Here is a 26,013-nt window from a genome sequence, read left to right as displayed (position 1 = left end):
GGTCATTCAGCACGTCTGGGGCACTCGTGGAATGACTCGTAATGTTTTCGCAGCAAAGCCGTTTCTAACTAAAGTCGCGCACAAGATATTCGTCGGCCCTTCCACTCCGTGAAGGTGGTTAACCAGCGAACCTGAAACGTGTGGCCCCGGTGTTTATCACGGGGTAATCCCGAGGGTTCATTAAAGTATTTCTCAATTATGAGGTTACACACACGTTCGGCCGCGACGGCGAGAACAACGTCACTGACGGTATGCCCGCAGTCCGCCGCTGTCGCTTGCTTTCGATGTCTCGAGTTTGCTCGGTGGCGTGGTTAGCAACATTTGCCCACCATTGCCGCTTGCGATTCTTCACAATCAAATTGCTTCAAAATTAAATCTGTCCGTTACGGAAGACAATGAATGGTTCATACCCCCATAAACGCGGCTTCCCCACTACGACGACAGAAGAGAAGTGAAATTCTACGCTGGAAGGATTAGCGGCAACGCAGCCAGCTGTGGAAGCAGACGACGACGATGAACGCGGCAGCAGTGGCACGAGCGCGTGCCGAGCACAACCCAAGGGGCGCCAACGAGCCAGCTGCGGAAGAAGACGACGACACTTGAGCCGATGCTGATGATGATCGTTTTCTGTACACAGGCGATTTCGCCTAGCTATATACGATTCCGCCTAGCCATAGAAAGCTTCGCTTTAAAAAACGAAGTTAATTACAGGCACGTTCACATTTTGCAATGGTGCGCGCACACCTTCCAGATCAATAAACGCTTTTTAAGCCAATACAAGTCACATAATTTTTTTTTCATAATGATCTCGCGTGACGACCTTCTCCTCGTTGTTTGTCGATGGACCGGAACGGTATATTAATTCGACACCTGCGGTACAGTGTACTAGGTCTCCTCCTTTCTGGGGTTTTACGTGCCAAAACAAGTTCCGATTATGAGGCACGCCGTAGTGGAGGGCTTTGCATTAATTTTGACCACCTGGGGTTCTTTAACGTGCACTACAACGCAAGCACATGGGCGTTTTTGCATTTCGCCTCCCATCGAAATGCGGCTGCCGTGGCCGCGATTCGATCCCGCGATCTCGTGCTCAGCAGCGCAACGCCTGAGCTGATTAAGCCACCGCGGCGGGTAACCCGATAGGTAGAATTGACAGAGGGTAACCGAATGAACCAATTTAAATATTATTTTCATTGCTCGAAGTAGCTAGTACTGTCTTCTTGCTTCTGGCTCTTGAATCTCGATTAAACCGGCATGCGGCTACGAGCGCCAACATGTTTAAACGCTGCCTCAGCGTTGGACTGAAGGAAAAAGCGAAGTTCTGATAGCTTCGAAAAGTAAACTAAACTAGCTTCACGCCTGGAAAAACAGTAGCGCCGTCTGCTGAATTTCTTCTGTTTTCAAGCCTTAGTAACCGCTGCGGGCGCATGAGGGCACGCCGGTGGAGGTCGTATTAACCGAAGCGGCATACTTTCACGTTCGAACTAAACGAGATTTTCTTTCATAGCCAATGTACCGTTCCTCCCGGGATTTTTCATGCGTTAGAATTAAAGTAGAAGTCAAATTCGCAAGTGCGCTTATCTGAAATGCACATTCGCCTAATTAATGGCGGCAGCTGTCATTGCTCAAATGAACCCGAAGTGGCAGCTGCAAAGGCTGGGCTTATCTCTTGCACATGGTTTTATCACGAGAGCCACGTCTACATCTTCCACGTTAAATACAAGCAAACTGTGCTTGAAGACACTGTTTGCAAAAATTACTACGCCATTAGTTGGACAAGCTGTACTTTTCGACTGTACTTATAGAAGGTCGCACCGATGCCTACAGCCATGATGTGGTTCCTCTTTATTCAATGTTCACGTTTCGAAACAAAGGAATCCGCGTGCAAAAATATATGCCACAAAAATATATGTGCTTTGTCACTGCTTGCCGGACCAATAATACCTAATAGTGTTTCATACCTTATTTTTTTCTCATGTGAGAACATCTTCTCCATGCTAATTAATTGTTTAAATACCTGCTCAACACAATATGTACCGAGCTGTATTTTCTAGCTGCCCATTGCTGTGAAATTAGGGAGGTGATCGAGGGGCAGACATCCCGTTTAGTTGCTTAATGCAGCCGCTTTGATATATGGCTGCTCGTTTCCTTTCTGCACAAGGGGAAATAGGAACGATCTGATGGATTGATTTCCACGGGTTGTCTAATGAAGACATCCTTGGGTCACATCCACGGGGATTCCTACTGGAAACAGTGGGCACAAGGCGCAAGGGTAGCGTACGCGTTTTCTAGCTTTTCGCCCCCACAAATGCATTTCGAATCATAGCGCTATAGGTCGTGTGTGTACGCTTTGAGCATTCATACACGCTCCGAGATTCTCTTCAGAAAAGTCCGATAGGCTGTCCAGTGGCTATGTCCAGGTCGATGTCCATCAGTGCCGGTCTGGTCGGCAGGCCGGGCATGGTGGTCACGTCACCGGCCAGCGCGTAGATGAAGCCAGCGCCGGCGCTGAGCCTCAGTTCCCGCACGGGCAGCACGAAGTCTCGGGGCGAACCCAGCAGCTTCGGGTCGTGCGACAGCGAGAGCGGCGTCTTGGCGATGCAAACGGCCATTTTTCCGTAGCCCTGACGCTCGAAGCGCTCGGCCTGCGTCTTGGCCTGCGCGCTGAGCTCCACGCAGCGGGCTCCGTAAATGGTGCGGGCCACGGCCTCTAGCTTGGACTCGATGCTCAGCGAAAGGTCGTAGGTGAAGCGCAGCTGCGCAAAGCGGGGATGGAACCATTACACAACTGCAGAATTGCGGTCAACTTCTATACAGCCACGACTGAAATTTAACACCAGAAAACAAAAAAAGCGCTATCAAAAAAAGGTGGAAACACCACAAGAACGACGACAAACTAGGAGAAGAAACACAGACCACAGGCGCTGACCGACAACTGAAGGTTTATTGCGGTGGAGCAATATTTACCGACCCCATTTTACAGCGAAGCTGTATACCTCTACCAGCCAAGGAAATTTTCGTGTCTTTGGCGTAAGCAAAAAAGTCACTGCCGAGCGTCCCGCGTTCGTCGTCGTCATCGTCTTCCACAGCTGGCTGAGTTGCCGCTCATCATTACAGCGTAGAATTTCACTTCTCTTCTGTCGTCGTAATGGGGAGGCCGCGTTTACACGGTTATGAGCCATTGCTTAAGGCAGTATGAGCCCATTAGAGGTGCATCACTGCATGCTTCGCACCTCCACAGGTTTCACCTTAGTGGAGCTGCATTTCGCTCAATGGGTCATTTGACACTTACGCATAAAATTTAATTCACCGCTCAAACCGAGCCTACGACTCAACTCGTGCTAACTGTAATAACTAATAGAAACTGAAACAGTAAGAAAGGCGTCCATAATGGCCAAATTGCTGAGGGAGTTAAAGAAAAAAAATGATGGTTTCACAGCATACAGCTCAGCACTCGTTTTCAAAACAAAAACCACAAAACAAGCATCAAAACGACATGATGGATGATAAGGCACGTGTGAACAATAGGAACACCCTCCGACGCATTCCGGTAAAGATTAGGTTTGCAGCTGCTTCGAAAGGGGTTGACGTCATTCAAAACTCTCGTGTGAAGTGCAAACCGTATAATGTATGCTAATGATGGCTGCGAATAATGCTAAGCACGTTCCTTCTCCCGCGTGTGTTTCCCGGTAAAGATTACGGCTGCGTAAGCTACTCCGAGTGGAAAAGTACGCAACGCATAGAAATCACGTAGTGACGTCACCACGGTCTAGCAATTCATTCAGTTCATTTCAGGCTACCATGTGTAGACCATGGAAAGTAAATATGCCAGAAGAACAGCGTGAATATAATGTCGTTGTGAAGTAATAAAGGGTGTGGTTAAGTACATTTCACTTGTCTCTGGCTTCACTCTTTGTAGAGCCACGTGTGTTAACTCAAGTGACGTCACAATGGGTAATCATTCCGTCACAGTGTGGATTGGAGCCATAGTTTTTTTCTTATATTGCCGGACCGCAATAAACATTCAGTTGTCAGTCAGAGCCTGTGGTCTGTGTTTCTTCTTTGGTATGTCGTCGTTTTTTGAGATGTTTCCACCTTTTTTGATAGCGCTTAACCAATTTGCCCAGCGTTGCACACTTCTGCAAAAAGCGCTGTGCAAGAATGAGAATAAGAGAATGGGACGGTTCTTTATGATGCCGTGTTCACGTTTCGTAATTCATAAAATAATAAACCACAGTAGAAAACTCCACAACAATATGCAAGGCGCAGAAATGCTGTTAGAAAAAAATGCATAATCTCTTTCGGTTATGACATGCGATCTATTTGAAATTAATTAATGATTCCACAGACAGAGCTGGCACCAAATGCTGCAAGCATGGAAGGTTAGTCATTATTAAACGTTCTTCTTCTTCTTGGGGTTTTATGTGCCAAAACGTGGTTAGCGTAATTAGGTTATAGTACTTATAAAAGCTGCAGGAACTTCGTCCGTGGGCTAGAGGGCCACTGACGTACGAACATGCTGCTCTTCTTGTCGTTTCTGTCCTGTTAATAAACAATACTTATACGACCAGGTACACAGGACAAACACGTATCTCGTCCTGTCCCATTTCACCCTTTCACTCTACCTTTTTATGGGCCGCAGTTCGCTTCCTACCGATGTTTTATAACCCGGTCTTGAGAGAGCACCTTAATAGCAATCAAAGAAAAAAAGTTCACTGTATAGAGCACAAAAGGCACAGCCCGAACAGGCGGAGTGGACAACAAGCAGTCGCGCTGTTCCTTCTGTGCTTTATGCCCAGTTAAGTAAAGTATGTCCAACAAGCCCGAGCATGCATACCCTTAGAGACGAAAGCTTTGCTAACGGCCAAAATACAACTCTAACCCCAAACGAGGGGCAACGTTTCTTTAATAGCTGCCTAGTGACGTCAAGACCAGATGTCACTTCAAGGGTGCCACTTTCCTAGCAGTAAGTCACCAATTTAGAGGCGGGGGGTCAACTTTCTTTCATCGCACGTCATGCGTAATAAGCAAAGGAGCTGTAGCAGCGCCCTGTTGAAAGTTATCCATACATGTATGTTCTAAATAGGAAAAACAGGTACAAAATGACTTTGGCCACGGCGCTGCCGCAGGGGATTCGCGTCCATTGCAGATCGAATGGAAAGGCATATATCGTGCAAATGCAGCCCTGCTATGGGAGGATACCTGCGGCCTGGGCTTGGCGCACGCGTCCTCGACCGCCCGTGCCAGGTCTACGGCACCCTCTCCTCCTAGCTCCCAGTGCCGGCACACGACGGCGCCCTGGGCTCCCGCAGACAGGCTCATCTCGCGCACGAGCTCGAGCTCAGCCGCGGTGTCCGTCGAGAAGGCGTTAATGGCCACCACGGCGGGCAGTCCCAGCTTGGCCGCGTTCTCGATGTGGCGCGCAAGATTGCAGAAGCCACTGCGCACCAGGGACACGTCCTCGCTGCTGTACTGCACCGGCAGTGGGGCGCCCAGCGCGATCTGCAAAGCGTCCACGGAAAACAGGAGCAAAACAAGAACACGTGACGCAGTGTTCCCAGCACGGAGGAACCACAGCAGCTGGCATTGAGGAAGGAAAGAAAATGAGGAGGGAGCATGAGGTCAGGCAGATTTATGGGCTCGCAGATCAACCTAGCTCCCTGACGCCGCGCTTCTCCCTTCGTGGCCTATCTGCGCGTTGACTCTCGGTTAGTAGGCGGCCCTCCATGGTTGCCAGACTTTTCAAAACATTGTTTGGTTCGCGGTAGCTCTCAGTGACTCCTTAGTCACAATCGACCCTCGCTACTTTCTCCCAGCCTTTCCGTGTGCTCTCTATCCCATCGGCTGCGTAGCCATATATCTGCCGGCACAGAAATACTCATGGTAGCAGTCATAAACGCTGCGTTGAAGAACTTTACCAGCGAGACCTTAGATTGATGACTTTAGCTTCCAGCTCTGAAATTGAGGAAATTTCTGAGTGGCGCCCTCTCGCGAATGACGTCACTGCGGGGACACCTTTAGCTCTGGTTTGTTCCGCTGCTATGCCGGCAATTACCGCTTGAGCATCACATTGTGAGGGCCTGTTTTCCACGTGCCTTTATATTCTTTACGACTACAGGCTTCAAGATTGTCACGTGACGCTCCCTCGATCCTAGTTTTTTTCCCTTCCTCCGTGTCCGCTTATGTGACTAGACGAAGAAGAACCTGGCCTCCATAATAACATGCCAACCTTATAGACATATCGCGATGTCTGTAATTTTGTAATACAGAAAATACAATTAAATGGACACTAAAAAGAAGTATTGAGTTAGATTAGTAGCTGTCATACCAGCTTCTGTCGCTTATGTCATACCGAATACATCTTACTTTTATATATCTCTTACATTTGGCAAGCCAAGAGGTTGCAAAATGGAAGAAAGCGAGTGGCAACACCACTTTGACATCTAGGTACTACTTCCGCGATGCCACGGAATTTTGACGGTGTCCTCTTCGACAAAAACGGTATGAATATTGCGCTCGAAAATCAACAAAGAATTACCCTGATAACCTTCACGAGGCACGTTTTCCGCGCAGGAATGGCCCAAATCAGAGAAACTATACAGTGACACCACAGTGACGAAGGCTGCCACCGTTTTCAATTTCACTCTTAGAACTCAGCGCCGTCGGAGCTGCGTTTCAAGAGCAAAATTTGAAAAGAAGGAAAGATTGACCATAACTTTATGCAGCAATAGTATAATACTGGCCGAAAAGAAAAAAAAATATATATATATATGTGACAGAGTTCAAAGGATAACTTCAACATTGTTGTAATGAAGTCGGGCCCGACACGAGAATACCTTCGTTATGTTCAATGTTCGCTTTAAACATATATTCATTACACGCTCACATCGGTGAGAAACATTTCATCTATACTTCGTTATATACGATATTTCGTTATAATCCACGTTCGTTATATGGAGGTTTCGCTCTTCCAGCCTGATCTAACTGAGCAAGCGGATGCTCACCGGAGGTCCTCCGCCATGCACTTTCAGGGCTCGCACAGTGGCCACGATGACGACTGCGCTGGGCGAGAGGCCGGACGCCCGGCACTTGATGTCCACAAACTTCTCCATGCCATTGTCGGCGCCGAAGCCGCCCTCGGTTACTGCGCGAAGGAAATGAGTGCCGTGAGCCCCTCTAGCTCAAAGCGCTCCCGCGACATTGACGGACCAGCAGAAAAAATGCATATCGGGAAATTTCATCATCATCATCATCATTCACACCACGACCACCAGCCAATGTCCACTGTATGGAGAATGAACCTAGTCTCAGAACGACTTAAAACTGAACATGTTTGTATAGATTCATGGCAGGCGTGCGAAATATGGACACAAAAAGAACAACACAAACACCACTACCAAGTCAAATGGCGCGAAGTGGCGGAAAAAGAGAGAAAACACAAAACTTATCTGCGCATGCTCAATGGGAGGCAGCGCCAACCCGTCAACAATGAATACGTGTGGGCACTTGCGAAATATAAGTGTTTAACCTAGATAACTCTTATTAATGCGTTAGCATTCTTAGGATACTTCACGCACTTTCGGGAGCTAACTGTCAATCTATGCGTTTGTCTCTAACCGTTATCCCGCATACATGGCTCACTGTGTAGTCAATGGCCGAATAGGTAGCGCACTGGGCTGCTGTGCTGAGGGAACAGGTTTCGAAACCAATTGTGGGACCAGCTTGGGTCACAGAGAGAGTGGCAATGTGTACATATATGTGCCACTTTTCAACGAACCTCTTTGACGCCGACATGGGTCAATACAGATGCGAAACTGATTAAGTACTACTGTTCAATGAAACTCTTTGATGCCGACTTGGAGCACTGGGTTTGTGCCACTCGGCCTGTGCTGATCGTCAATGAACATCTTTGATACCAACATGGGTCACTGCGAATGTGCCGCTTTTCAATGCATGTCTTTGACGCCAACTGGGTTAACTATAGGTATGTGCCACCGGGAACGTTTCCACTCTACTATGAAAAAAAAAATGTCGCAGTTTCGCCCGAAAGTCGAAGCATCGATTGCGATAGCAAAGTAGTAGAGCGCTATTCGGAGTAGGGATAGTAGTTTTATCGGCTGCATAAACTTGGACACATTGGCTTACTAACTGAATTAACAATCGTGGTGTCAGCGCGAACAAGCAAACATGAATAGATCACATTGAATGACCGCAGCCAACTGGCAACGACTGTCAAAACGCAGGCAGCAAGCGCAAGTTCGCGCGGTCTATCGCTTCAACGGAAACTGAGCGGCGAATGCACAGCACATACAAAGGTCAGAGCCGTGTGGAGATAAGAGACGGTGCGGGCGACCGCCGGGCAGAGGAGTTGTTGGCAGAGGAGGATGGTATAGCCGTACCCACGTATCCGTTAGGACCGACCAGCTTCAAAGCCATCCGGTCGGCGATGACGGACGAGTTTCCGTGGGCAATGTTGGCGAAGGGGCCGCAGTGGATGAGCACCGGCGTGCCCTCTAGCGTCTGCAAGAGCGTCGGACACGCGGCTTCCTTCAGAAGAACCAGCATGGCCCCTGCTGCACCCTGCACGGCATGGGGAGCGAACGACGCACGTCACGTGAAGGACAAGCACATACTATATAGCTTTTAGCGGTTTTTTTTAGGATACGGCATACAAATGGTGAGCGTGAAGTGGGCATTGGATTATTGGAGGGAGAATATTCACGTGAATCTGTCCTGCAGTGGTAGTACCCCAACGCGTTGCGGTGTGCGGCCGCCCAAAACCCTTCTTGCATAGTTAGACGATTCCAGCCTGCTGTCTACAGTATACGGGTGGTGGCGTAAACACTGCACAGGTAGTTAAAATATCTAAAACCTGAAGTATATGCAACAGTGCGCTGTGTCATCGCCACGTTACAAGACTATGCCAGTTAGCAACAAAAGCGACTCGGATATGACTAAAGTTACGCGACGCAAAGTACTCTTTCGGGAGATCGAACACCTTACGTATGAGGTATTTGCGTCACCACCATGTTAAGGTATTATAGAAACACAATGTTCGTTAAAACTGCGAATACATATTTGAACGCAAAACGAGACCAAGGCAAGCAATACTGTGCACGAACCAGGTCGTCCGCCGTGACGGGGTTCCCTTGGCGATCACTGGCCACAACGATGGACCGCAGCCTGTCCCGGAGATCTTCCATGTCCTTGGCCAGTGCTAGGACTGCCATCACTTCACTGGCTGGCGTGATGTCAAACTGGGTCTACAAACGTGCGTTCACATATCCTTCAGTTGAAATTGCAACCAATACCACATGGCGCGCGTTAAAGGACTAAAGTAACGTATTTCAAACTGGGTTTCTGTTAGGCATCATCAAGAGAGCTCAGATAGGCCCACACGACGAGCCTTCCGTAAGGGGCACTTTGAAGATGTGACATTGTGGAACATGGCTGTTGAGAAAGAGAGAGATGCCTGGTCTGTCCTAAGGTCGTGGGAACTTGTGTTCTGTATAGCGCCGATATATATTAAATAAAAAACAATAAACATAACTCGCGTCTGCCTTCGCTTTCAATTGGCATCAACATCCCTAACGGTTTTCGGCATTAACGTAAGTGTAACTCAGCTGTAACACTAGTAAGTTTCTTGTGGCTGTAGCTTGGCGTGTTTTGGCATTTAGGCTTGACACAAAAACAGAAGCGTTCTCAAGGGTTGTCCGCGAATGCCCTGTGGACTAAGCGGTTCAAAGGGTCAAGGGTGAGCGGCTGGAGTGCGAGAACCACTGACCTAAAGCGATGAGCTATATTGAAGTGCGCATGAAATACATTAGGCCGTAATGAACCGACTTACCTGTCGTGCAACTTTGCTTTCTGCTGGTCCCTGGCCGATCGTTATGCGACGAAGGAAGCGGTCGTTGGTGTCCATTACTGCAGCGAATGGGAGATTTACTGGTGAGTGCAATCATTGGGAGCAATACGCTGACGGCTTTCTAGAACACATCTTTTATTTGAGATCCTTAAACCAAGCCCATCTTGAAAAATCCTTTGGGAATGCAAACCTTGAGGAACAACACTGAGGTCTGGTTGCATAGAAAAAAAGTAAAACTAATGAAGCTACCACTGTGCAATCTGCCGAAGGCTGTATAAATGCATCAAGTTAGTAGTACTTCCATGCGCGATGATTTAAGGATACATTCCGATGCCTAGCTAGATGGCATTTAACAGTTATCGAATATTAAATAGTAACTTCTAAGGGAAGCGGGAACTTGACAGGCCACGACGTAAAGGCAGAAGGCGAGTGGCGACACCTTACAAAATTCCTTATCACTTTCGCGTGACGTCACAGTGGCAACGTCTGGCTGAGGCAAGTTAGCTGACATTTATCTCTACTTTTTCTCACTCCTGCTATAGCCCAATAATAGGGCTGTGGTATGCATAAATAAAAACACATAAAAAATAAATTAAATAAAGGCAGGTTCCACTTGAGCCGAAAGTATATATGTGGAAATACGCTGAAATTCGTTTGGTCACACAGTTGTCTGGCGCAAATTGCAAAGAAGTAAGTTTGTGCACTAATGAATGAGCGATAATTTCCGAGGACAAACACTTGGGAGAGCTATGAAAGAGTATAATGCGTGTATATATAGCCTGATTTAATCTTTCGTGTATCGGCTAAGCTCCAAACGACAGCTAAGGAACCACCGACAGTGATTGAGTGGTGGCTCTATACACATTCGATACTGTGACGTCTATCACGACGCTTAATTATTAAGAAGATGCCACTTCCTACAAAATCTGTCGACCACACAGCACCAGCGACGCATGCTCCTTTTTAAAGTCCATCTTTAGGTATACAGGAACGTCAGTTGCTTTCACCACATGGCGCCGCGCAGTGCCCATGCTGTTCCACACGTGAGAATGGTCGTCAGCTGCGCTCATAAAGTCTTTATATACCTGATCACATGACTGGAATCAGCTGTCAGCCAATCAGAGCTGACAAAATGGCGAGTTCGAGAATATGGCGGAATTTGTTAATGTCCAGAACAGCGCCCTCAGAGGCAAATCCTCCTGAGACCCAGACACAAACTATAGAACATAATCGCTGTTCAAGGTGGTTTTTATTGTCTCCTGTTATGTCATGAACTTCAAACACAATTTCTTGAAATTTAACTACCACCGTTAGATGCAAAAAGCTGCGTCTCCATGCACGTAGTATCTCCATCATCTTCTCATGTTCGCTATGGTAAAAACTGCATTTCATTGCTTAAATGCAGAGTTGAAGAGGAAACTACGTGTAGTACATTGCAATGTTACTGTCACTTACGGCATTATCACGCAATCTCAGTGATTTCGAAACACACCTCAAGGTTGCTTTCGGCCATCTGGGACGACGTGCACAGAGGTCTAGATCAAATTTCTCGAAAGCCGATGACAAGAATATGAGTAAACCACTCCTTTACAGTCACAAATATATTTGCGGAATCACTTCTGAGTGAATTATGAAAAAAAAAGTTGAAGGCAATGAGCAATAGGGGTCTAGGCTGATATAGAATGTGCGCGTACCCCTATTCCATGTGATGCTGTCGACGTCCACGTCGAGTCGGGCGAAGCGCCTGGCTTGCTCGGTGCTGAGCTGTTCGGGCTTCGCGTCGACGGGCAGGCCCAGCTTGGCCAACCGCCGTCGCTGCGAGTCCGAGAAGCACTTGTCTCCCTTGCGTGGCGTCACGAGGCGCGCGAACAGGGCCGCGTCCTGCTGCGTCGACTCGTGCAGCATGCGCGCGTCAAGCTGCGCCGCCAGCAGGTTGTTGGCCGCGGTCACGGCGTGCATGTCGCCCGTCAGGTGCAGGTTCAGGTCGTCCATCGGGATGACCTGCGCGAGCGCCCGCCATTAGTATATATAGCTCATCACCCTAATTATATGCAACTTTGCTCGTGTGTGTGTGTGTGTATGGAAACATTTATCGAAGAAGAGAAAGAATAACGGAAAAGAAAAGGCTGCCTAAGGGCAGGGCCCTTGGTCCAGAGGAGGGGGGTGGGGGTATTCTGTAAGAGTCCACCTAGTGTACTGTTCATTTCGGCTGTCGCTGATTGGGCGAGAAGGAGACTGGCTTAGGGGCACCTGTCTCTTCCTCATCGTGTCACTGCAGTCAATCGGCAGCGGCCGAAATGGACGGCACACTAGGTGGACTCTAGCAGGTGTGTGTACAAAAAATTGCGCAAGAACCATCGAAAATTTCAATATAAGTGAATAGCCGGACGCATTAAAAAATTATTCCATCTCCCGCTAAAGGGAACCATGTGTGGATGCGAAGCAGCGGGGAGGATGGTTAGCTTGAGCGGGAGATGGCTTCGCGGCAGCGGCCCGAGCGCTCATCGCGGCGCTGCACAGAGAGAAGAATGAGGCGCGCGCTCCGTCATTTTCATACCGCGGAACTACCGTGGCGCCCCCAGCGGAGTATGCAGCTTGTCGCACCACCTGTCGTGCGCAGCCGCTCCGGATTCCTAGAGGAGAGAACGGGGGTCGTGCGCGCCGCTCCGGATTCCTAGAGGAGAAAAGGGGGGGAGCGTAGGAGAGGATAGAGAGGGGGGAGGGGACGCGCATGCGCTGTGGGGGTGTGGCACGCGGGAGGGACGGACAGAGCCGCCGGCAAGAAATGTTTCACATTAAAAAAAACTCAGCCCTTCCACTGGGGTGCAGATGGAAGACCAGCGAAGCTGTACTATGGTGGGAATTATGTATTTACAATTACGACTATTAATATGTGATGGTGTAATTGGCTATTTGAACTATTAAAGAATGAGAAATATATATATATATATATATATATATATATATATATATATATATATAATATGATCCGGTGGTTTTCATTTATTTAGTGACCACAGGTACCGTGGCATTATGGTCGCTACGGTACACCGCCATAGGGTGTTCGGCAAAGGTTGGCACGTTCTTCATAAACACGTCACCAACGCCGCGTGCGTTTGACAAAACGCCGCCGCCGTCGACAACAGTTTTGCGCGTTGCTGGTGCTGCTACATGTCCAAGTTTATATAGCTCCTCAGAATTTTGAGAATGACAGCCCATAAACAAATGTCATGAAACAAAACACCGGCAGCTAGCGCATGCCTTTTACGTTAAATCTTTTCAGACTATAATTGAGTCGCCAGTTCCCCTTGCGCCCGGTCGTAAGATCCACATTTGGTGCCTCAGCTAAACGTCGCCTCCCCTCCCGTCCCCCCCCCCCCCCCCCCGGCCATTCCTAGTCTAGGTGGTATTAGCCATTCGCGCGACGGAAGAAGTCGCGTTTGCTCTCCGCCGTGTGTTCGCTCCCCGTGAAAGCGCGCGTCCCTCACGCGCTTTCACTCGCACGTAAAACATACGGCCAGTGAGAGTTTTTTTCTACACGGGGACACGACCATCGAAGACTGATCCCTTAGCCGCTTCGCTGTACAAAAAAAAAAAAAGAAAAAAAAAAACGGCAAAGCTTGCACTAGGCCGCGCAAAGCTCGAGACACAGCGAAGCTGGCCGATCGATTTCGTCATAACCTAAGAGATACCTGGCATAACCAAGCTCAACTCAGGCATAGACAAGGCCGAACCTAGCTGCTACCAAGTTCAACCTAGATACAACAAAGTTCAACCTCGACCATAGCCAAGTTCAACCTAGCTACTACCAGGAGACGCAATCGATCGGGCCAGCTTCGTTGTGTCTCGAGCTTTGCGCGGCCTAGTGCAAGCTTTTCCTCCCCATTACGACGTCAGAAGAGAAGTGAAATTGCACGCTGGAATGCTTAGCGGCCAGGCAGCCAGCTGTGGAACAAGACGACGACGACGAACGCGGGAGCAGTGGCACGAGCGCGTGCCGAGCATGAGTTCGAGTGCTAACCGAGGGGCGCCAACGAGCCAGCTGCGGAAGAAGACGACGACGCTCGAGCCAATGCTGATGATAATTTCGTGAAACGCGCATTTTTTACGGCTGGCTTAAACAACTTCGCTGTTAGAAGCTATTCGCTAAATTAAATGAATGATGCGCATGAAGGTGCATATTTCTTGCAGTGAGGATATTTAGGGAGCATTTCTTGACTCACTGCGTAACCAAGCAGCACATCTGTAGTAGTAGCATCGGTGGCTATGCATAGAAGCTGATTCGTCCAATGTGTGTGCTCTCCAGCGGCACGTGCTAACCAAGTATCCTCCTTGGTGCCAACACCACCTAGGTGGTGTTCCACGTGCCCCGTGTGCTACTCCATGGCTACGCGGCCAGAGGTGTACAGAGAAACCGGCATGCTTGCACGTGGTATCCTTCACAGCGGGCAAGAAATACAACGACTAGCCGAGGTGGCGTGGTATTACAGAATTTTTGAATTCTGAATAACTTAACGTTTTCATTTGCAGCTAGTGATTCATTTATAAATCAATTTCGTTGTGTATTACTAAAGAAATAACAAAGATATGTGCTCTTAAAATAATTATGGGGTTTTACGTGCCAAAACCACGATCTGATTATGAGGCACGCCATAGTGGGGGACTCCGGAAATTTGGACCACCCGCCTTCTTTAACGTGCACCTAAATCCAAGTACACGAGTGTTTTCGCATTTCGCCCCCATCGAAATGCGGCCGCCGTGGCCGGGATTCGATCCCGCGACCTCGTGCTCAGCAGCCCAACACCATAGCCACTGAGCAACCACGGCGGGTGAAAAGATCTGTGCTTGCAGCAGGACGCGCGCACTTTATTTGAAAACATAGGAGGAGGCGTCTCGTATATATACTTCGTGCCAACGCGCGCGCGTGCGCGCGTGCGTGCGTGCGTGCGTGTCTTATAGAACACGGGACCGGAAAATTTTGCGGTCGCTGGGACGACGTGCGGGTAATGCGATGCAATGCGTCATTGGAGTATTCATGTAAACGCGGTTACTAAAAAGCAACAAGCTTTAAATCCTTCACTCAAGTCCGACAGGCGCTGAATATGTCATTTTTATATGTGCTGGTCATCGCTCGTGTGTTAAACAAAAAACGAGGCGTCTACCATATTCATAAATGATTAATAATGCTGATATATCTTGGCCACTTGCTCACAAAAGGTGGGGAGCGTTCATTAGTTTTTGACACCTGCATTTGTCATCCTCTACGAAAGGGCAAACACCGGGGAGCTATCGGGCTTAACCATATATCTTCAGAAATTTTGTTTGTGGGGCCAAAATCAGGAGGCATCGGGTCTTACCCGAAAACGATGGACCCTAATTATAATGTGTCTGGCCACTACAGATATCCTCATAGCTATCAGTGGGAAATGTCCAGGCAGAACTTAAGTGGCCTCTGCGTATTTTCAGTGTGTGTGTGAGTGCGCGTGTGTGCGAGACAAAAAAAGAAAAAAAGAAGAAAAAAAAAGCAATATCTGCGATTTAGGGGCGAGTATAAAAATAGTATATAGCAAGCTAGTAGTTGCAACGTAGTGAACACAGCTCGCCCGCGCATATGGCATACTTGCGCGTATCCTCCACCGGCGGCGCCGCCCTTGATGCCAAAGGTGGGTCCCTGCGAGGGCTGCCTCAGGCAGGCGATCGCATTGCGGCCCAGGTGGGCGCCCAGTGCCTGGCACAATCCGACCGAGGTGGTGCTCTTGCCTTCGCCCAAGGGGGTCGGGTTCACGCCCGTCACCAGCACGTAGTGGCCGTCCGCGCCTTGCCTGCACAGGCGAACAATGGGTCTGTACAATGTGGGTCGTGCACTTACCCGCGGGCACGGGCCTCCATGTGACGACTTCAGGTTATTAAGGCGAAAGCCTTATATGTCTCATCAGTCAGTGGACCTTGAGCGAAAACGCGTCGACGACACGAAAGGTACAAAAAGGCTACGAACCCTCGACCTTTCGTGGGAGTCGAGCCCATCAACTTTGGTGGTAATTAAGGCGACGTTAATTAAGGCATCTGTTAAGATAGAGTTAATTAGGGCACTCGAACCCACGACCTTGGATGGGAGTCAAACCCTCGACCTTCGGAATTAAGACGGATGACTAAGCGAGGTACACTAAGCGAATTAAGGGGTATGACTAAGATAATTTAAAGGATGCGTAAGCGAATTAAGAGGGATGATTAAGCAAAGTAAACGGCCACACTTGGATTCAGGAAATCAACGACTCACCCGGGCCCACTCAGATTGCCAAAATCAACGACTTAATCAGTCTCGGAATTAGGGACCTCTATATACGGGGGCTCCTCGCTGATGACATTGAAGCAAGAGCGAACATGTATGCTTTTATTTTTAATTTTTCTCAGTATTCGACTTCGGTTACGGTAATACGAAAACTGCTATAGAAACTTAAATTGTGTTTTCATTGAAGAAAAATCTGTCATCAAACCGCTTGTATATATAGAAGAACGTTAAAAAGGGTAGCCCGTACTGTCTTACCATTTGTAGCGTTAATTCAATCGACAACTTTAAGCAACCCGACCTGATTACTCTCTTGGGACAGCCGCCTGGTTAGGTAAGGCATGGTAAGTGGCTGCCCATTTCTAGTGGTTGTTCCGGGGTTTGATACCCTGACTCGTACGAATTTTTCGCCAGCTGCAAAGCTAATCGTGCAGCGTGTATTGATTTCGCGTTGTCACGTTTTTCTATTTATTTATTTATTTATTTATTTATTTATTTATTTATTTATTTATTTATTTATTTATTTATTTATTTATTTATTTATTTATTTACTTGAAGAAAGACCGGACATTATACATTCACACTTAGAGGTGGGCAGCAGCAGAAGCAAGACAATGATGTTAGCCAGAGAACAGCCAGCCACACATCCAGCTGCGTCGGAGCCCAGAAGTTATACGACTAGGCCATCGGAACGCGCAGCCGGACGCCGTCGATTATCGGATATATAGAACCGGAAGGGGATCACAGAAACGTACGATATATTGACCCTTTTCGCGGCGATCCCGTGGGCGCTGCCATGTTTGATCACGTGGTGATGCGTCCATTGCTTGCCTCAACTGCCTCCGTTGCCTCCTTGTTTACAATGGAAGTGTATGACGCCGGCGCGACTTAGAAAACCTCTGTTTTCGGAGATATCGAAGACGGTGACTAGGTGGACGACACGAAGCTTTAATTACAGCTTCAGAGAACATGCAAAAGCGCTTTCGGAGCTGATTAAGCTATGTCCAAACGGCGCAAGCAGCGTATACATGGCGCTTGTTCTAAAAGCGGGGGTAAATATGTATTCCAAGCTATCCAAACATTCCACTCATGAACTTAGTCAGGATTAGAGTGTTTTGCTCTTTGTTCTTTATTCGGCAAATATTTTAAAGCAGTTCTGACTCGGTGAAGTTCCTCGGTGCGGCCACTATCTGATTATTTTCTGCCTAATCGCTCGCGGGTGTGCTCAGTTCCGATAGATTTGTTCTTGCTGCGCACAAAGCTTGAAACGTAACCGTTTTGTACATTGGAATACCTTGTAGCAAATATATATTACAGCTAGAAACTCGCTTACTCTTGTGGACCGTCACGAAACATTCAGCTTCGACCATTCGTGCGCCATCGGTGTAGTCCGTCATTTATTGTACATATATAGTGCGCATATATTCAAGTGTGCGCCCATTCACTTATTCTTGATACGTCGGCGGTAAAGTGGGCGTAAGTTTTCCTGCCATTTGGGATATATGGGTATAAATAACGTGCGCGAAACTTACTATGACAGGAAACGGCGCTACTCCCTTTGTCATTGTTTAACGAGTGGTACTCACTCTTGCCAACCTTCTGGGGCTGAAGCCCTTCCTTTGAAGGTTAGCGATACAATGCTGGCGGATGAGCAAATATTTATATCCTCGAGGGAAGCCGTACATCTCGAAGTGCCGGTAACACGTTCGGACAGTTGCAGCAGTGGTCCGCGAACTTGACCACACAATATTCATCCCATTCCTTAACATGTCAGTCACTATTTTTGCTGCCAACCACTGCACACGTCTTCAATCCACATGATTCAGTCTAGCATGATTGGAGCACAGTGTGTTAGCGAAAACTCAGTTGCATTTACGACAGCTGATCGCACAGAAGCAAGGTAGAAGCGGTAATGGTTTCGTATTGGTGCGCAGTCGCTGAGGAGACGTATGGCGCGCCTCTGTGAGCGCAATCTCGTTTTTCTAAAACAAACTGCTCCGCGAAAAGGGTCAATAGTTATCTCGATATATCAAATAAAAATTGTATACAAAAATTTTCAAAGGGATTTTACTGCTGTTTGCTATGCAGAATAACTCGTTATATCTGGGTTCGATATATCTGGGTTCGACTGCACACCGAATATGGCGATGGCTATAGGAGCACAAAGTGCTGATCAAGTGAAGCGCTCGGGTATAGCGAAGGAACTTCACCGGATATAGCGACGCATTTGCGATGCAATTACTAGGTTTTTTGGCAATGGCAAAGAATTACAGAATAGTGCGAAAACTCGCACATACATTTTCGCTGTCTTTGATATAATGAGTTGTGCTGATTTGCATACATCTGCGAAAAGGTTGTTTTTTTTTTTTCTCCTTCCAGTTTTCTTTTTTTACGAAGGCTCTTCCGCCTCGCTAGTTTTCGAACAGCTAGTATAATTGCAGAATGCATATGGTAGTTAGTACTTGTTCAGCAGCGGGAGCAGCAGCTTGGCTTTGTGTCGACCATGCGGTTCCCACTCGTGCGGCTCGAGCCCCATCTCGCGGGCGAGCTCATCGATGAGCTTGGGCTTCTGGGCGAACGCGATGTCCAGGTCCGAAGGCACGGGGGTCTGGCGAGAGAGCGGCAGGTACCGCATCGACCACGTGACACCCCCACCTCCTCCTCCTCTTGCAGTGGCAGCCTGCGCATATAATGACGCACGCCCACGTGTTGCCTTACAAGGAACCCTGAAGAGAAACAACAAACTATAGTCGGGTACAACTTTAGAAGGCAGCGGCATTCGCCCCCCAAAGGCGGATGCCCACTTCCTCCACCAATGGGCGCGCACTCTAGACTGACGTCATGAGCCGGACGTCCGGTGACCCCGCCACCGGCGAACATAGCCGCCCGCGCTTCGAATTGGGCCGAGTCGCGTTATCGGGACTACTTATTTAGTCGCGGAGGCAATCGGCTGCCGCGCTTCGCGTCATCTGGGCGGGGCCTCTCCTGCCTTCTTAAGTTGTACCCGACTATAGAGCATTCTCGGCGTATTCTGGGTCATTGGCACCACCCGAAATACGCTACACTGTAACATTACGGGCCATGTGGTACAATTTCTGAACGACATGGGATTGCACTCGAGTCTCTGACTCAAGTATGTTGCTGTATTTATCGCACCTTTACTCTTCTTATCGTCATCTTCAATCACTCCTTCGTTCCCTATCCTAGCGCACGAGTCGCAGGTTAGAGTGCATATATAAGGCTCAGGCTGACCTCTCTGCCATTCCACAAATAATTATCTCCTTGCTAACTGCCACCTAAAACAGCGGGACCTGGTCCGGCGACAGCAAAAGCGACGACGAAAACGGCACGACCACGAAAGCTGCCGAGGGCACGACGGCGTAGCGATGGCTCACGCGGGCGAGCCTCCTGCCCTTATCATCGCTATGTTTAGAACCATATGAGGCACGCATTCACGGCACACACAAGTTATCGATGCTCAATCCTGTATCAATACGGATGCAGCTTGCGAAACGACCACACCAACTTTCTAGCCACGTTTTCAGCTTCAACGTAAGCGCGCTTATATGTGCGACCCTCATTCTGGAAATATCCCTCCCACCCACCTCCTCCATTTGGTGCTAAGGGGGTGTTCCGCATAGTTGTGCCGCTTTGCTTTACAGCTGCCTGTGTGGCACGTGGCGTGCAAATGCAGCTAGAATTTTCGTTATTGCTCTAAGTCTACGTGTCGGCCTGCGGTTTCCACTAGTTCAACATATCCGATTTTGGACACTGTAAAGCCAAAATAACGAGCTCTTCCCAACATAAAAATGAGCAGGTGCACTCCGGGGTCTTTAAATACGGTCGTATTAACCGAAAAGACGAATTAAACGATGTCGAATGAATGACATTACACTGCATCTGCTGCTTCGAATTATACCTGCCAGAAGAAAAAAATGTTACTGATTTAAAATTGATCTTGCCCTTTTAGCAAAGTTCATGCCATCATATATATAGTCTGCCTCAATTTCGCTAATTACGTCTGCTATAGCGCATCTGCCCAAGTCATGCCAATCTTTTGCCATCATGTCCATCCAAGTCATGTCCATCTTTTGCCCACACCAATATTGACGTCACCGCCACCGCATCTTTCTGAAGTCAGGTTATGCAGCAGAAATTATCCCGATCCCTTTTTTTTTTTCATCACCTCGCTGTCTATATTGTCGCTACCATCAGTTACATCGCTGCTAATAGACGCTAACAAGGTACCTATTGCTTGCAAAATGAGAGATTGCATGGGAGTGAGTATAACAGAAAAAAAAGTCGCAGTTTCACCCAAAAGGTGAAGCATCGATTGTGATAGCAAATTAGTAGGCAGCTATACAAAGTAAGCATGGTAGCTTTATCGGCCGTATGAACTTGTAAACATTCGCGTACTAACTAAATTAACACGCATGGTGTCACGAGTGCACAAGCAAACGTGAACAAATCTCACTCGATTACCGCGCGCACACTCGCTGTCAAAATGCTGGAGTGAGGAAGCGCCGCAGCAGCAGCACGAAGGTGAATTCGCCCGCAGCAGCAGCTGGGCGAATTCACCTTCGTGCTGCCTCTCGCTTCAACGCGAACTATAAGCGGCGAGAACACAGCGCATACGAAGCTATCAGCACTTGGCGCACTCTGTCCCCATCTCACATCGCCTTCAAGATATAGGGCCAGCGCGGCCGCGCCATACGCAGCGGCTACCGGAGTAGTGCGTAAGTACATGCAGACAGTAGGTACTAGACTCGTTTCTCTACTGAATCTAGCAAGTACAATACAACAATCACGGCGCGCCCTTTCCCAAGCCGTGGGGCTATCCCTTGCCTCCAAGATCGGGTGGTGCGATGAAAGCCTGCACGAGCTGTTCTATCCGGAGGCCATGCCCAAGCCGATACCGAAACCCAGCAGCCACCTACCACCAGGGGTCGCATGCGCAGCCAGGAACCTAAAAGCCCCTCACCGGAGCTGAGCGACAGTTCCTGAATATTTGCGCGTCGCTCGATAATCATTCTCCCTTATCTTCAGCAACAACCGCACGTTTTGTCGCCAGCTGATCGTTCATATGTCAAAGGTGGTCAGCGACCGACTCGGCGCATGCTCGACTACCGAGAAACAATTGCAGCAACTTACTTTGGAGGATAAAGCAGCTGGCCGCAGTCCAAAGAGTCGCGAAATAATCATATCAAGGGCGCCTAATCGTAAGCCTTTTTACCCATACGTTCATTCGACACGTCTGGCAGTACTACACCGTTCGGACGATCTGACAGAACGATTTTCGTATCTAGATTATGATTATTAACACACGTCAAACGGATAACCAGGTTCAAATCAGCACTCGAAGCGGAAATATAGCAAATAAATAACGCGCTACTGCCCATGTAAAGCTCGTAAATAATAAAAAGTTATGCTTTCGGCGAGGCGCTGATGATCGCAAGCCATTCAGATAGACGGCAGCTTCTTGGCACGTGTAAACCGATCGGGCACCGACTCGAGTGTTTCGCCTCTGCTAAAGGAGATAAGCTCCGCTACCCTTGATGCGCCGCCTGATAACTTGCTCTGCATGTACGGAGCGCAAGAGCTCAGACAAGCTGGCAGTCACAAAGCAATCTTTTCAAGGGTTAACATATGTTCAAATAAGAAGTCATTGACACATCACAGGCGCGTCGATTTAGCTGCACTAAGGAGTGTACTGCTGTGACCATTGAACATTACAAAAAATTCAGAGCCCTTCCACTACTGTGAAGATGGAAGCCAGCGAAGCTGTGACTGTGGTGGGTCTGCTGTAGTTAATATTGCTATAGCGAATTTATATATTATCATTGTTGACTATATTGAGCGTATTCGGCATGTTCGTCAAAGAGCAACGACACCGGCGTCTTGTTCTGACCCGGCGCTATGGCCAAGTAGTGCGTTTGCTGCGCCAAGTCCTCCCCATCGTCGTAGACTAGCGTATGAGCCACAGCGTTTATAACCGCGGCACACTGCGCGGCAGCGGCAGGATCCTGTGAATTATCTCCCGCTCCTGCTCTCGGCGGTTCATAGCCACTATATCCAACGCGGGTATGAGCCCCACGTGATTTCTTTCTTACCTTCCTTCTTTCCCTCGTTCTTTATTTCCTTCCTTCCTTGTCCCTGGCTCACACTCGCATATCCAATGCGTGTATGCGCCACACGTGATTTTATTATCGTTAATCGTGACGTAACTGATGAGCAGTAGCGCACCCAGGATCTCTGCCAGGGGGGGGGGGGGGGGGGGGGGACGGTTTGCCAATACCATCTAAACAACACTAATTTCGATTTATTCACGGGAAATTGCTAAAAAATGCGCTTTTTGCGAGTGTGCAGACGATTTCGCGTCTTACATCTTAGTTGCAGCACTCAAATGCGTAAGGAAAGAAAAGGGGTTAAACAAAAGGGGGGTTAAGTCGGCCTCAGGGGGGGGGGGGGGTTACAACCCCCGAATCCCCCCCCCCCGTCGGTGCGCCACTGCTGATGAGCATGTGATGTTATGATGGCATGACCTATCAGTCATATGTTAGCCATCCGTTATGACACATATGTGCTAAGGCACAACTAGAGCCAAACCACCACGCACATGGAGCCGAAATGATGAAGTTTTTTTTTTTTTTTTTTTTTTTTCTACACCTGGAACCTAGCCTGGTCCTGGAACCTAGCCCTTAACAGCTTCGCTGTAAAAATACAGAGTTTCTTGCGTGCCAAAATTGCGATCCGATTATGAGGAAAGCCGTAGTGGAGGACTCCGTATTAATTTTACCACCAAGAGTTCGTTAACGTGCACACGATGCAGTGCACGTTATACGAGTGTTTTATATTCAGCCCCCTTTGGAATGCGTCTGCTGCTGCCGGGATAGAACCCGCGACCTCGAGTTTAGCAGCTCAACGGCATGGCCTCTAAAATATACCGCGGCGGCTCTATAGCTACGAGCCTTTACTTCGTCCAATGTCCTGATATATCTTGCTATGGATAGCTCGCAATATGCTTCGTCCTACTGCGGCCATACTTTTTTTCAAATCTATTCCACGCTTGTTCTGGTGAATTCAATTTAAAGACACCGGCTCATGTGCCGTATAGAAAACACGTGTGCAGAAGTATAGATAGAGATGAATAATGTGGAACAGCGCGTGCTCGGAGCAACGACCACGCAAGTGTGTTATGTATATAGGCAGCAGCTGCAAACTTTTTTCAGCAGGTGAAAACGTCGAAGCTACCGCGCTTACCTTCCTGCGAACATGTTGAACCTATAGCATACAAGTATTACAGTATATTTACAAAAATAAATAAACGGCGTCGCATTTCTCCCATATTCTACTTTTGCGCGCGCGAATTGCGAAACAAAGTATTTCGCCGCTTAGTTGACGTCACTGATTGGAGACACATGCAGCAAGATTAATATCACGGTCGATCTTCTTCAAATGGTGTTTAAAGATACTCTGGCTGTGACCTATTTCTGGCTCCTGAAATCGCGTTCGACGCGAGAAAGATGCAAAAATATGGCATTCGATAGTGGTTTCCATCAGTGCGGGAGCCGCTGAGCTGCGATATATATGTGGACGCTATATGTTACATATATGCTATAGAAATTCACGTCAGAAGCAGAAATACCTCATTCTATATAAACGGCTGGATTGAAGAAATTTATTATTGCATCCAGACATGCAAAAGACATGAGAATTTAAATAGTGACGTTTTTAACGACCAGAAATTAATTTCAAGATAGTGGCAATTAGGGCTCCTTGGTTCATGTTCTTTGAATTGCGCTATACAATCAGGAAACAAAAATGAATCGTTGCGTTTCGCGGTTCCAACCTATTTGTGAAAGCTTTGCGATGAAGGTGACAGTGAAATTTTTTAAACGGCCGCGGAGTTCGGCCACAGGAACGCAACAAATAATATTCCTCAAGTTACGCAAGGTCAGGCAAAAATATGGCCTATTCCTTTATTTGTAACATATATTTACTACGACTATACTACGACGACTACGTAAAATTTGCACAGTTATACATGAAATATAAGAAGACACCAACTTCAAGTTACCACTTTTGCCCACTTCAGACACCCTGACATTTATCGCACTCTCACTCGTCGATACATCTGTTGTCAGTGCTATTATGACTACAACGTCGAAGTAATTAATTCAAAATTTCTACAGTGAGCCATTTTGTTAAATGTCGGGGATAAGAGCCACGCTTCCATCCGAGACTATGATACGCAGCCTTTCTCTTTTACAGCGAAGCTAGCTGTTAGCCTCTAGTTGGTCGGGATTTTTTGGGGGCTCGTTCCGTGCTCACCCAAAAACCGTACGGTATATCTAGCGACTGCGGCCACTCAAACAGACCTCAAACGGCAGCTGGAAAACAGCTTCGTCTGAGTTTCTGCGAAACACAAATATGTTTTCTCGTATGTTCTATAATTACAGTCCGAAGCTGTCATGTCTGCAGCTTGTGTGTAAGTCGTACTTTACGAAATTTCTGACGCCAATTTGCTTAGGGAAATCCAATTAGTTCAATCACACACTTGCGCTCAGCGGTGGGCCTAGTAGGTGGAGGATGTATTGTGCAGTTCCGCTACAATGCACTGGAATTCTAGTTCACTGTACTTGCGCACACGTGCGTGCGTGCGCGCGTGGCTTGCGTCGCTCGTAGAGTTACTGTATATGCTACCAAAGGTAGCATATACAGTACTCTACGATGTATACAACGACGATACGACTCTACAGTACTCTACGACGTATACAACGAGCGACTAGAGTTACTGTATATGCTTGTATATGCTACCTTTGGTAGCATATACAAGCATATACAGTAACTCTAGTCGCTCGTTGTGGTGGTGCTTGTATAACTTCGGCAACAGCATCGCTGTACAACCGCTTTTACAGGGTGGAATGGAGGCGGATTTCTTCTTCTTGCTAATGGCGAAAAATAAAATCCATATCGCCGGAGCCATGGTAATAGTATTTCCAATAGGTAGATAGCTTGGGCGGGCATCGAAAAAAAAAAAAAGAATGAAAAGAAAAAAAAAAAACCGCCTCGCATATGTAGTTAAAAGAGTGAACGTACGCAGATGCACAAATGTGTGACGCCTTTCCTTTCTTTCTTTCTTTTTTGTGATTTCTCCTCTTTTCTAATGTTAGAAAAAAAAAAGAAAGGAAAATTGTCCACATTGCTGGAACTGGTGTTCTAATAAGAGCGTTCCTGATTTCTAAATGTGCAAAAAAAAATTATGGGCGTCGAAAGACAAAAGCCTCTCGCATATGCTCAAAAAGTGAGCGTACGTGCATGCGTAAATGCGTGCCGCCTCTGTGTTGTTCATCTACAGCAAACGTGCCTTCTGCTGTGAACGTTATCCTCATTTCTGTCAGACGGAACTGCACTAGAAAAGTTAGACCCAATTTATTCCTATTTAGACGACGTATACACACAACCCAGAACAGTTAAACCCAATTTAACCCTAACTAGACGACATACAATACGTTCGTCATCGTTTCCTATACTTCTCTCTCTGGTCATTGTCCCGTGATGCGAATGACCTTTTTTTCTTGTCGCCCCCGTCCAACAGGTACGGGTCTCATACTTTCGTTGCACCTGGCTGTATGTTGGCTGTATACGCGGTGCACCTCGAATATATGTGCACGCGACCATATCCCAGTCTGTTTTTTTAAAAACAGACCATGTCTGTTTTTATGCGCTGAGCAGCGCAGTCTGCGATATCTCCGCGACTCACGACTATATATCCTTCAGAAGTAGCGCGGCGCGGCGGTTATTCTAAACTTTGGAATAACGACTCGAGTATTGCTCTATTCGATTCGGAGACCGAATCCAATAA

The 26,013-nt window shown here is 47.8% G+C and overlaps 1 protein-coding gene across 1 annotated transcript in view; it reads right to left on the bottom strand.

Moving 5' to 3' along the window:
* Nucleotides 1–1,825: 1,825 nt before the first annotated feature.
* The window catches only part of LOC119464325 (C-1-tetrahydrofolate synthase, cytoplasmic), a 45,686-nt gene continuing 21,498 nt past the window's right edge, over nt 1,826–26,013 (bottom strand). The window contains exons 9-17 of the mRNA XM_037725244.2: nt 18,611–18,790; nt 15,483–15,684; nt 11,557–11,863; nt 9,845–9,921; nt 9,120–9,260; nt 8,397–8,577; nt 7,002–7,141; nt 5,200–5,499; nt 1,826–2,753 (exon numbers count right to left, since the gene is read on the bottom strand). Of these exons, the coding sequence (XP_037581172.1) occupies nt 2,379–2,753; nt 5,200–5,499; nt 7,002–7,141; nt 8,397–8,577; nt 9,120–9,260; nt 9,845–9,921; nt 11,557–11,863; nt 15,483–15,684; nt 18,611–18,790 (1,903 nt within the window). The 3' untranslated portion in view covers nt 1,826–2,378. The remainder of the gene's footprint in view (nt 2,754–5,199; nt 5,500–7,001; nt 7,142–8,396; nt 8,578–9,119; nt 9,261–9,844; nt 9,922–11,556; nt 11,864–15,482; nt 15,685–18,610; nt 18,791–26,013) is intronic.

Source organism: Dermacentor silvarum, chromosome 9 (assembly GCF_013339745.2).
Source record: "Dermacentor silvarum isolate Dsil-2018 chromosome 9, BIME_Dsil_1.4, whole genome shotgun sequence".
Lineage (NCBI taxonomy): Eukaryota > Metazoa > Arthropoda > Arachnida > Ixodida > Ixodidae > Dermacentor > Dermacentor silvarum.
This window is presented reverse-complemented; position numbering and strand designations above follow the sequence as displayed.